General features: G+C 40.8%; 1 protein-coding gene across 6 annotated transcripts in view; it reads right to left on the reverse strand.

The window, feature by feature from the left end:
- The window catches only part of LOC134227452 (protein kinase C, brain isozyme-like), a 242618-nt gene that overhangs the window by 34416 nt on the left and 195378 nt on the right, over positions 1–12824 (reverse strand). For all 6 annotated transcript variants that reach the window (XM_062708954.1, XM_062708957.1, XM_062708953.1 and 3 more), the window contains one exon: positions 7647–7775. In XM_062708954.1, the coding sequence (XP_062564938.1) occupies positions 7647–7775 (129 nt within the window). The remainder of the gene's footprint in view (positions 1–7646; positions 7776–12824) is intronic.

The raw sequence follows: 12824 nt of genomic DNA on the forward strand, positions 1-12824 counted from the left end.
TATGCAGTTATGATAGCTGAAATCAGTATATTCAACGTAATTCTAACATCTATTTGGATCTATGCAACAAACATATTTGCTAGGGCCATATTTGCTTGGGCGCGATTATCGATGTAGAGTTGAGAAAACATATGATATAAATCTACGCGTTTATACACGTTTACTTAAGTATATAGTATAGCCTTCCGTCTAAACTCGTATGAATATGGAAAAGATTGCAGTAGGCGAATTGAATGACAGAGTTTAGAATTGAACGAGTAATTGGATGGTCGTGTTAAAGTCGTTAGCGAGGACAGGACTCTACAATCGAGATGTAGAAAACTAAAATATGATGATGGATCGACTGTAATTTCGATATTTTCGGAGTTTTTTGGCATGCAGTCTTAATTCCAGAGTCAAAACAGCTGTCCGATGTTTCGGCAATTGTATTTTGCCCATTGAAGAAAGCAAAATACAATTTCCGAAACGTCGGACTTCCTTTCAAGGGGATCGGAAGCCTCTTTTCAAGAGGCTCGGAAGCATCTTTTCCAAAGGCTCTGAAGCCTCCTTCCAAGGGCTCGGAAGCTTCTTCCAAGTGGCTTCCCGAGCAAAGTCTGAAAACACAATGAGAAAACATATTTTGATTTTGACAAATTGAAACCATAATTTGTTTTCAAATATGAATCATCATGATTGATTACATATTTTGATTTCAGATTTCAAAAATTGTATGATCTAACATCAAACTGACTACTTATTTTGTTATAGGAACCAATATCAAAATTAGTTTTCGATTTGCTCTCATCTATAGCAGGAGAGGTTTTAGATTTGATGTCACAGTAAGATTTTTCTGCTATACATTTTGTTATTTTCACCGTTAAAACGATTTCACAACATAAAAACAAGTTATCGATTTGCTCTCAAACTTTGCTCGGGTTAAAAGCCTCTTTTCAAGAGATTCGGAAACCTCCTTTCGCGAGGCGCTGAACCCTCCTTTCAAGAGAATGGGAAACCTCCTTTCAAGAGGCACGGAAGTATCCTTACAAGAGGCTCTGAAGCCTCCTTTCAAGATGCTTGCAAGCCTCCTTTTACAAGGCTCTAAAGATCCATTTCAAGATGATCGGAAGCCTTCTTTCAAGAGACTCGGAAACCTCCTTTCACGAGGCTCTGAGTCTTCGTTTCAAGATGATCGGAAGCCTCCTTTGAAGAGACTCGGAACCCACCTTTAAAGAGGCTCTAAAGCCTCCTTTCAAGGGCTCGGCAGTTTCTTTAAAATGGCTAAAAAGCCTCCCTTCAAGATACTCGGAAACCTTTTTTTACGAGGTTCGAAAGCCTCCTTTCATGAGGTTCGGATGCCTTCTTTCAAGTGGATCAGAAGCCTCCCTTCAAAATACTCGAAAGTCTCCTTTCAAGAAACGCGGAAGCTTGCTTTCAAGAGGCTCGTAAACCTCTTTTAAGCGGCTTGGAAGCCTCATTTCAAGAGACTCGGAAACCTCCTTTCACAAGGCTCTGAAGCCTTCGTCCAGAATAATCGAGAGCCTCCTTTAAAATGGCTCGGAAGCCTCTTTCGAACGGTTTAGAAGCCTTATTTCAAAAGGCTCGGAAACCTCCTTTCACGAGGCTCTGAAGCCACCTTTCATGCAGACATCATGCACGCGTACAAAAAAGGATGAGATTGAGCAACGACTGCTACGCGCACATAAAATTTAGCGCGCGCGAGTCTCACGAAGCTTGTGTACCTCATATTAACATTGGTGAGTCGCATTGAGACATCTCAATGCGATCAGCTCATGCGCTGTTTGCCATGGCAAACCTTTGCAAACAACAGCGGAGATGCGTAAAACAGCTTGGGCGGGACATTTTCATTCAATAATATCGTCGCCTAAGTAACGCCAGCTATGCATTGTTAGCGCATGAGATGAGCCTCATGAGACGTACATTGAGAAACGCTCACTCAGTTATTTTATGCGCGCGCTAACTTCTCTCGTCGCACAGAATCGGTGCTACGTGAGCTTTTGTAGCTCATGGCACACTGTCTCATCCATGTATACACAAGAATTAAGAGACTCTGCTTTCATGAAGATCGGAAGTCTCCTTTCAAAAGGCTCTGAAGTCCCTTTCAAGAGACTCGGTAACATCCTTTTAAGATACTCGGAAGCTTCGTATATAAAAAATCGGAAGCCTCTTTTCAAGAACTCGGAAGCCTTCTATCAAGAGGCTCGGAAGCCTCCTTCCAAGAGACTCGGAAACCTCCTTCCACGAGGTTCTGAAACCTCCTTTCAAGAAGATCGGAAGCTTCTTTTCAAGAGGCTCTGAAGCCTCCTTTCATGAGGCTCGCAAGCCTCCTTTCACAAGGCTCTGAAACTTCCTTTCAAGAGGCTCGCAAGCCTCCTTCACTAGACTCTGAAGCTTACTTTCAAGAGGCTCTGAAGCCTCCTTTCAAGAGCTCGGAAGCCTCTTTCAAGTGGCCTAAAAGCCTCCTTTCAAGAGACTAAGAAACCTCCTTTCACGAGGCTCTTAACCCTCTTATCAAGAGGCACGGAAGCCTCCTTCCAAAAGATTCGAAAGCCTTCTTTCAAGCTACCAAAAGTCCTCATAGTATGGATGAACCGATGCTGGGTCATTAGGCCGAAGGCCGTTAGGCCGCTGGTCATTAGGCCGGATGGTCATTGGGCCGAATGAGAACTGGGGAGTGAGAAATGAGTTGTGCGAAGTGAGGAAGATGGAAGAAGGAAGAAAGAAGAAGGAAGAGTAAAGAAGGAAGAAAGAAGAAAGAAAGAAGACGGGAGAAAGAAGAAAGAAGAAGGAAGAAGAAAGAAGAAGAGAGGTGAAAGAAGGTGGAAAGAAGAGGGAAGAAGAAGAAAGGAAGAAGGAAAAATAAAGAAGGAAGAAGGAAGAAGGAAGAAGGAAAAAGGAAGAAGGAAGAAGGGAGAAGGGAGAAGGAAGAAAGAAGGAAGATGGAAGAAGGAAGAAAAAAGAATAAGAAAGCAAGAAGACGGGAGAAAGGAGGAAGAAAACGGAAGAAAGAAGAAAGAAGAAGGAAGATTAAGGAAGAAGAAAGAAGAAGAGAGGTGAAAGAAGGTGGAAAGAAGAGGGAAGAAGAAAAAAAGGAAGAAGGAAGAATAAAGAAGGAAGAAAGTAGAAGGAAGAAGAGAGAAGGAAGAAAGAACGAAGAAGGAAGAATGAAAAAGAAAGAAGAAAGATGGAAGAAGAAAGAAAGAATAAGAAAGGAAGAAGACGGGAGAAAGAAAGAAGAAAACGGAAGAAAGAAGAAGAAAGAAAGAAGAAGGAGTAAGAAAGAAGGAAGAAAAAAAAGGAAGAAGGAAGAAGGTAGAAGGAAGAAGGAAGAAGGAAGAAGGTAGAAGGAAGAAGGAAGAAGGAAGAACGAAGAAAGAAGAAGAAAGAAGGAAGTAGGGAGGAGGAAGAAGGAAGAAGGAAGAAGGAAGAAGGAAGAAGAAAGAAGGAAGAAAGAAGGAGGAAGAAGGAAGAGAGAAGGAAGAAGGAAGAAATAAGGAGGAAAAAAATGGAAGAAGGTAGAAGGATGATGGAAGAAGGAAGATAGAGGAAGGAAGAAGGAAGAAAAAAGAAGGAAGAAGGAAGCACGAAGAATGAAGAAGGAAGATGGAAGAAGGAAGACGGAAGAAGGAAGAAGGAAAAAGGAAGAAGAAAATAGGAAGAAGGAAGAAGGAAGAAGGAAGAAGGTAGAAAGAAAGAAGGAAGAAAGAAGGAAGAAAGAAGAAGTAAGAAGAATAAAGAAGAATAAAGAAGGAATGAAGAATAAGGAAGAAGGAAGAAGTTGGAAGGGAGAAAAAAAATGAAGAAGAAAGGGGGAATAATCTAGAAGGAAGAAGGAAAAAGAAAAAAAAGAAGCAAAAAGGAAGACAGAAAAAGAAAGAAGAATAAGAGGGAAGAAAGAAAGAAGAAGGAAGCAAGAAGAAAGGAGAAAGAAGAAAGAAAAAAGATGAAGAAAGTAGAAAGAAGAAGAGTGGGAAAAACAAGAAAAAAGAAGGAAGAAGAAGAATGAAAGAAGAAAGAAGGAAGAGGAATGCAGAAATAAGAAGAAAGAAGGGAGAAGACAAAAATAGCACAGAAGAAGGAAATAGGAAGGAGCAAGAAGGAAGAGCGAAAAAGAAAAAAAGGAAGAAGAGGAGAGATAAAATAAGGAAGAAGCAAGAAGAAAGTCTTTCATGTGCAGCACAGGCCACTCCGGCCTTAGTCTGATGATAAATAAATAAAGAAGAAAGAAGGAAGAAGGGGTAAGGTGAAGAAAGCACTCCTCATTTTTAAATTTATGCTTCTTTTTGCTAATTCGGCCTAATGGCCATTCGGCCTAATGACCGTTCGGCCTAATGACCATTCGGCCTAATGACCTTCGGCCAAATGGCCTTCAGCCTAACGGCCTTCGGCCTAATGGCATGACACCGGATGAACCTAATTTGAATTGAAAAGCCACGCAGAACAGCTAAAATTTTAGGAGCGCATTATATCCCGTTACCTTTCAAGTCCGTTTGTCAAACGTTTGTTATTGACAAACGCTCTATATTGTCGAATAGAGCTCCTTATTGTTCACCTTACGCACTAACACAAATTTTTCTTCCCTGCATCTTCAATAGTAGATGTTAAAATAACATTCCTTCCCTTCTTCCGTGATTGTAAGGACGTGGCGAGGTATACAACTGCTACTGTATAGGAAAAGGTACTAATCCCAAATACCAATTTGCGACAATATACAGTAGATTGTACAATTGAGCATTGTATAGCCACCCACGATTTTTACAATCACATATGCTATGCTAAATTAAAGGAACTGACGTTCTTTAAAGTACATCATGGAGGAAAGAGCTTTGAAAATCGTGACAAATTATTTAAAAATTCCTGACGGTTGGGACAATAAACTCTAAAGTGGAAATTCTGTTGTGTAAAATGCGGCCATTCCGGACTACATGCACGCAAAAAAGCGTTCAAGAATTCGTAAACTAGCAAGATCGCGGTGTATTTTGATTGAGTCACGGATTCTGGAACAACAAACTGAAGTTCCCGAATCCGTGACTCAAATCACGGTGTTTTTTGTTGCTTCACGAATTAGGGAACGTTTTGTTATGTGTTTTCTGAATGAAACGAGCAAATTTATCCTAAATCTACATCATCCTTACTCTTATCCCTACCCCAAGTCATTAGAGCAAAAGGGTCCTACAGAATTTAGTCATCTGAACGATTACAGTAACAGTCAAAAAATAGTAATAATCCGATCCACAATTTTCAAATATTTTTTTGATTATGAAATTTTGAGACTTATCACAATAGTAATAGCAACCGGTTCCTTGGCAAGGACCAATCCGGCCAACCGCACGCTACGGTGCTGATGATGCTTAATTAAAATGCAGAAAATCTTGATCATATTATGATTATGATTGCTCTGTTGCCGGAAAACTCAAGGCGGCAAATTAGTTATTAGCTAGCAGCTTTTGTACCTACTACCTGATCTCATACTGTTATGCACGGACAGTGCGTGGAAGCGCGAGGAGGCGCGTGGTATATTGTCGGTTGGTATCATAAGTCCTATAGACTCGCTGTCTCGCATAATCGTTAGATGTTTTATCCAAATGTGTAAAATTTTTAGATTTCCACACCTTCCTGTCTATTATTTTGATACTTTTTTTCAAACATAATATAAGCCTAGTGTTGTTACCGTTGAGTGACGCAAAACATTGTTATGCTTGAAACCGGAAATAGTTACGAGAGGAATGAGGATTGGCAAAATATCTTGTGAAATGACAATTGAGGCTTACCCAGAAAACCTTGTGGCACCAACCCTGAATGTAGGCACAAGCTATGAATAAAACTCCACTATGACTTCCCTTCGTTTTGCTATCAACCGTCCTTGAAGCTTATCTATAGTCCTATTTCTAGCAACCGAAAATTGCCATTTGCACATACACATGTTACCAGCTACTTATCCCATGCTCAGTATGTATCCTGCAAGCAGCCAACAGGGAATTCATATTCGTTGCTCCTGTTCTCCATTATCTCCCATTTGCCACAAAAGCCACGTCGCGTCGCTTGCCGTTTCTTCCCCCGCGTGGCATAGCCATTCAGATCCGGGATGCATCCCACAGCATCCAACCGTTATGTGCAGCCCTTCTACCGCCGCCCGTTGGAGAGCTCCCACTCGTAGCAGTCAGTGTAGCTGCTGGTTGCGATTGTGTGACTCTTTTGCTGACTTGTCTTGTGCTTGTAATTGACAAGCTGCAGTCACGTGGATGTGGTTCATGTGAATGGTTGCCGCCGAAAAGAACGTATAACTACTGAGGGCACCCATTAGTGGAAGAGTAGTCGCTAAATCCCTTTCGGCTCTTGGCGGCTCACTCCATGCCAGGGGCTCGGTCATTAGCGTGGCTGGGGTGGGCCCCATCAAGTCACATAAAAGAATGCATCCGACCCATAGGGATTACGTTTGTACCCTGACATATTTTTACATCACGAGTGAAAACGAGTTGGCTTGATCTGCTAATATGGTAGCCAATATGATATTGGATTAGTGGCTAGGTCGCACAGCTTCATACGAAAAACTTCACATGCTAGCTACGCCAATGGGCTCGACCATTGCTGGAAATTTTTTACACCCATTTATTGACTTGGGTAGGTATATCTGGTGTGTTCATTCGGCGATAGGAAGATACGAGAACTATCAGAGCAGAATGGAATGGATATGAAGGAAAGCGAAGAATGAAAATGGGTACAATTTTATGATATTTGTATTTCCAGTCCACCGAGCATTTTTCTCGAGCGGAGAAGCTTCGTTCATACATTCAATGTGGAAACCATCGCTCGGCAGTCGGTTCGGTCGTTCATCCAAAGCCCTAATGGCTACAAAACGGACAGAACGTGAGGGTTTCGAAGCACGTGCATCAGGTTCGCTAACTGCCCATTGGGGATGATCCCCTCTGTACTCTTTTTTTTCTGTGTCATCTGCTCGGCTGGTGCTGCTGCTACTACTGGGCAAACAATGAAGTCAAAGTGTTTCAACTTTCTGTATTGTCGTCCAGCGGAATCGTGTGGAAATGGAACTATCGGAGAGCGGATGCATGTTAGTTAGCTGGTAAATATTTGCCGCCCCGGCGAACGAAGTGGATTGCACATGGCAGCATATTTGTTCACAGAACTAATGTGGAGTCAGGTTGAGTTCTAAAATTAATAAACTTTCTTGTTTTGATGAACCTATCGACACAGAGAATTGAGTTTTACATTCAATTTTCCCTTTTCGATCTTTCAGAAAATTCCATATTGAGCAGCCATACCTCAGTTAAAGGAATGTGTACCTTAGAATGGAAAATAGTTTATTGTCTTTCTCGTACAATGAAGTATTACTGAAAGGCTATCATCTCCCTCCAAAAAACGAACATTCATAGAAGGCTATTTCACCAAAGATTTTTTCATCGGAGTAGAAAAGATCGACCGTCGATCGATATGACTCATAGTAGCAATGTTGGCAGTCTTCTTGTACTCATCACTGAGGTGATCATCACTTAAGGCAATGGTACCGCCAACATGGACAGATGTACGACGCTCCTCAAAATATGTCACTGTTAATTTAGCCACAATCATCAGTCAAATTACGATGATTTGAAATTGTATAATCCACACAACGATAAATAAAATCCACTCACCTAGAATGCTGAGTTTGTTGCCTTGGTTTGTGGTGGCCAGCTGGATGCGCCCTCGCCTCTCGGTGTGGTCACAGCCGCACAAGTTCGGCACGCTCTCCTCGCACCGCTTGTGTACGTTCATATCACATGCTGCTCGGGTCACGTTCATTCAACGCCCGAATTGGACCACGTTTCATCCGTGTTACGTGTTGTCGCGGTTGTGCAGTGAGCGTTTCAGTTCATTTCGGTTGAAATATTCAAAGAAAAAGAAGATTAGAGAAAAAACAAAGCCAGCTTTGAGTCAACGAAGGAAACACATCGAGCAGGAAGAAGTGGATGGAGTATGAGAGTACGATGGATAGAAAACTAAAGTTTGAGATTTTTTTTTACAAATGTAGAAGATTGAATAATGAATTATGCAATACATGTTTATATTTTGCTGTTTATTGATACAAGTTTAGGAATCAAAATACGTTGCAAGGATATTTTATTTAAGAGCCACAAGAATGGGTTTTATAAGTGACAAAATAGTTATATGTGTTTACTATTTATTTACAAGGGACACAATCAACATCTTCAACTCGGATCATTATACTGTTGGGAGAAAAATACGAGCAACAAAAGTGCGGAAGGATGTGCGTCATATTAATCTTATTACTAACAGCAAACACGAGATACACACAACACTGAAATAGTGAAAGCTATCCTTTTTTATAATCAAGGCATGCCAAGAGGATTTCCACCTTCGAGAATATCCCATCCAAGACACCATTGCTGAAGACGAGTTATCAAGAAGGAGAACCACGCGGCGGAAAAACACGGTAAGTGAAAACAGGATGCCGTGAAATCGAGAGAATGTTAGGGTTTCGGTCGGTGAAATGCTTTCGCTGGCTGTGAAGAAATTTTAATGGAATATATGCATAAAAAGTGCTACTACTTGAAGCTCACTCTGTCGCGGTGGATCACTCCTGAAAAGCACGAAACTGTGGTAAATCTTAAAATAGGATCTGAGTGGTAAGCTCCCCACAGCACGGCTGCATAATGTAGTAGGATTCCCAAGTAAGCAGCCCTTCCGTACTGATTCAAGGAATGTGGACGAGCTGCAAAACTGTTTACCTATTTAATTCATTATAAGGCTACTTGTATTGAAAGTAACCGTAGGAGGGTTTCGCGGTTTTGGAGGTTCTACATAATAATGCAGTCATTAATGAACTTGAATAGCATTGTCGCTAGTCTATTTGATGAACCAAACTACCCCTGAATATAGAGATCTCGTTTGTCCATTAGATAATATGTAATTTTGATAATCGATTAATTTTGTCCGCCATAAAAATAAAGACAGTTTCGAGCGAGGTGATTCGAATGAGATGATAATGCCAACTCTCGAAGTCCATATCTCCGTTGAGTATCTTTCCCTTGCATAGCGTAATGCTACGTACACACCAGTCAAGCAGTTCGACGAACATTGACTCCACCCCCAAGAAAACGCTTCGGTTGCTGCTTTGTTGGAACGTGTGTGAAGTTGTTCGAACAACCATTTGACAGTTGGCGGCTCGGTTGGAAAAAATCAAAACGGTTTGATTTTGGTTTGAGTTGTCGGGGGTGGAGTCAAGGTTCGCCGAACATGTTTGAGCATTTGTAGTGAAGTTGCACAAACCCCCATATATTTTTTGATGGTTGGTGCTCGAGTTGGCACTTCGGTCGTTCGTGTGTGATATTGTTGGTCGAATAAATTGATTGTTCGTGTCGGTGTTGATAAAAATTGATGAATGTTTGAATAAACGGGAGGTGGAGTCAATGTTGGTCGAACTGCTTGACCGTGTGTACGTTCCATAATAATAATAACAGTAATAGTAAAGATCATTACGGTAAAGTACAGGAAGGAACACGTACGCAGCACTCACTCAGACAGACAATCCTTGAATCTGGTTGGGTACCTTAAGGTCACTCCTGACGGAATCCAAGTTTCAAATTGCTCGCGTTTTCGGGGGCACACCACTCGATACGGAAGCAACGCACAACTGTCATTTTTATTATTTCACGCATGCTGCGACGCAGCAAAGCTAAGTCAACAAAAATGACAGTTGTGCGCCGCCTCCGTATCGAGTGGTGTGCCCCCGAAAACGCGAGCACTTTGAAACTTGGATTCCGTCAGGAGTGACCTTAATACAGCACCTGCCACCGCCTGCTGGGATGAGACAAATTTTACAAACTGTGTGGCTCTGGCAAAATATGATGTGGGGCAGATTGCTCAAAATGGTTCACACGGTGGTTGAAATATTGTCCACAAAAACTACACTTCATTAGTTCAATTTTTGTTTTGATAGCTTCACTTGGACAAAAATTTCTAACCAACCAACGTAGGGTTAAGTGAATTGAACGGTTTTTAATTCTAGTAAAATTACATTTAGCGCCATCTCCCCCTTCGAGTAGGTGGGGTAACGCCCTTCTTTAAAATGCGGAAGGTTCGCCAGTGAAGAGTGTAATTCCAGCATTTGCCATCCCCGAGATAGGTCGACCCTAAAATTGGATAACTTTGACTAACTCCGGGTGTAGGGAAGTAGACAAGCGAGGAGAAAGCAACGAAAAGATAATATTTTGTCCACCGGGCTTGTCAAGTGAATACAATCCGGATGGTTTATTAACTAACGATTGTTTGTTCTCTCGACAGGGGGTTCTGGCTTTAAAAAAAAAAGGGATTAGAAAAGGGATAAGGCTTAAAATGATATCGCTTCAAATTGATTGGCTTTATTGGCAATCTTATTAATAATCAAATTAAATATAAAAAGAACGTCGGAAGGTATTGGATTACGTTTCTCGTTTCAAATTTCGATTGAATTATATTGAAATGCGCTTATTCATCAACTTGCGCTTTTTAATAGTCATTTGAGACGTAGAAATCATTGGAAATCAAGCTCCTGAGTTTCTACAAAAAATCTAATGAATTTAAAATAAGCTTATAAATTTTCTCTGAAAACACTTCTGAATTTCCATAAATAAATAGGGGGAATGACGGCTTTGGCAGGTTTTGTTCTATTATTGGCATGGGGTTTTTTATGACTGACTATGCTCAAATTTGGCCTAAACATTCTTTGCATATCAAAAAATATTGTGGCCAAATTTCATAAATTTGGTCGAAAAAAACCCCCCTGACAATAATAGAACAAAACCTGCCAAAGCCGTCTTTCCCCCTACATCAAATTTCTCGGAAAATTCAGTAAAATTTGTACATGATTTATTTTAATTTTCGAAACAGCAAAAAAAATCCAAATAAAAATTTAAAATTGAATTTTCTAGTACAGTCGGGATTCGCTGGTTGGGATCTTAATACTTGGGTCACTTTTTAGTTGGGCCTCCGCTGGTTGGGCCATGGCCCAACTAAAAAGCAACCGTACGTCAAAATTCAATGTAAACACGGAAAACGGAATTGGGCGACACTGGACGTCATTTGTGATGTTCAAGTCGAAATACACGTTTTCAAATGGCTGTCAGTTGGCCCAACTAAAAAACCGAATTCGTTAGTTGGGCCGAGGTCGTGGCCCAACCAGCGAATCGCGACTGTATAAAAGTCGCGAGATCCGAATTAATGCTTAGTGCGGCCGGTTAGTAAATAAATTAGTGCCAAATTGGACGCGTTCGTATTAAGACGCAAAATAGTCGCGGAATTCGTGTTTGTGCTTTGTGCGATCGGTGAGTATATAAAGAGTGCGTGCTTGTGTTTTCGAGAAGTACGCAGAACGATCGCGTGATCAGCCGAACTTATTTTATTCTGCTTTATGCAGTCGGTGAATTATTTAACTAGTACGACGTAACTAAGTACGTGTTTGTATTTCGCAAGGTGCGCAAAATGATCACGCGATCATTCGAAATAATTCGTTTTGCTTCGTGCGGTCGTTAAATTATTTAATTAGTGCGCTTTTGATCTTTCTTCAGGTTAAACCACGGATATAATTGTTTATCTTCGGTATGTACATAAGGGGCCGTACACATATTATGTAAGCACTTGTGGGAGGAGGGGGATCTGTCATTTTCTTACGCACCATATGAATTAAAAATCATTTGTATGAAATGATCTCATGGGGGGAGGTGAGGGGTCGAAAAACCCAGGAAAATTGTTTACGTAATATGTGTACGACCCCTAAGTAGGATATTTTTAATGCGCATAATTATATCCCATCCCATACATCGCATCGTCAAGACAATCGTGGAGACGCAGAGGTATACTCGGACTCTAGTAGCAACGAAAGCCAAAATCATTCCCTTCCTTTATGACTCTTAGGACGTGACTGATGCCATTTTTGCCAGAAAATATGTGAGCTTCCGGAACGTGTACATTGAGAATGGATGGCTATCCCCAACTTCCATTCATTTGGTTCTCTGTATAATTGCTAGTCAAGTTCTAGTCAATAACGGAGTAGCAACTACGAACTGTACGGTCATAATACTCATGTTCATGCTCATGTAAAAGTTAGGGGTCGTTCAAAAATGATGTCCACAGTTTAAGGGGGGAGGGGTCAAGGTTATGTGACAGTATGTACACTCAGTATACAAAAAAGCGTGACAGACGGGGGAGGGGGGATTCTAAAAATCTCAAAAAGTAGTGGACGTCATATTTGAATCACCCCTTATCGTAATCTTTGCGATTTTTTTGGAATATTCACAAAAATTCTTAAGAATTCTTAGATTTGCAAAAAAAAAATGAATTTCGGAAGAAGATTCTTCCTAATTTCCAAAGCAATTTATTGTTCCTGATTTTCACTTAACTGCTGGATCAATCTTAGACCCTTTGAGTTTTCTTTCATCATTTCTTGGCAATTGAGAGAGTAGCTTTCCCTGTTGATTGTTGAAAAGTTTGGCTACGGAGAATCCCCTAGGACCAAACAAAAATAACGATTGCTAGAGTGTTGACAGTTAGGCTATCAACTTGCATAGCGACTAATTCTTTGTTTGGAGTTTTTCTGATGCTGTAGATCAGCGGTTCTCAACCTTTTCCTTCAGTGGTACCCCTTCAGACGTTTGCATAGCTTGAGACGCCCTGGATTTTTTTGAAAATTTATCTGGAGACATGTAAAAGCAATAATTTCGTATTCGATTCTCACGTGGCTTTTATCAAACCGATTGAATTTTCAAAAAATAAGTTTGGTCTTAGAATTCACGCACTTCGACTTCGCTATTTTAAACTTTGCTAACACTAGTAAT

This window comes from Armigeres subalbatus, chromosome 3 (genome assembly GCF_024139115.2).
Source record: "Armigeres subalbatus isolate Guangzhou_Male chromosome 3, GZ_Asu_2, whole genome shotgun sequence".
NCBI lineage: Eukaryota > Metazoa > Arthropoda > Insecta > Diptera > Culicidae > Armigeres > Armigeres subalbatus.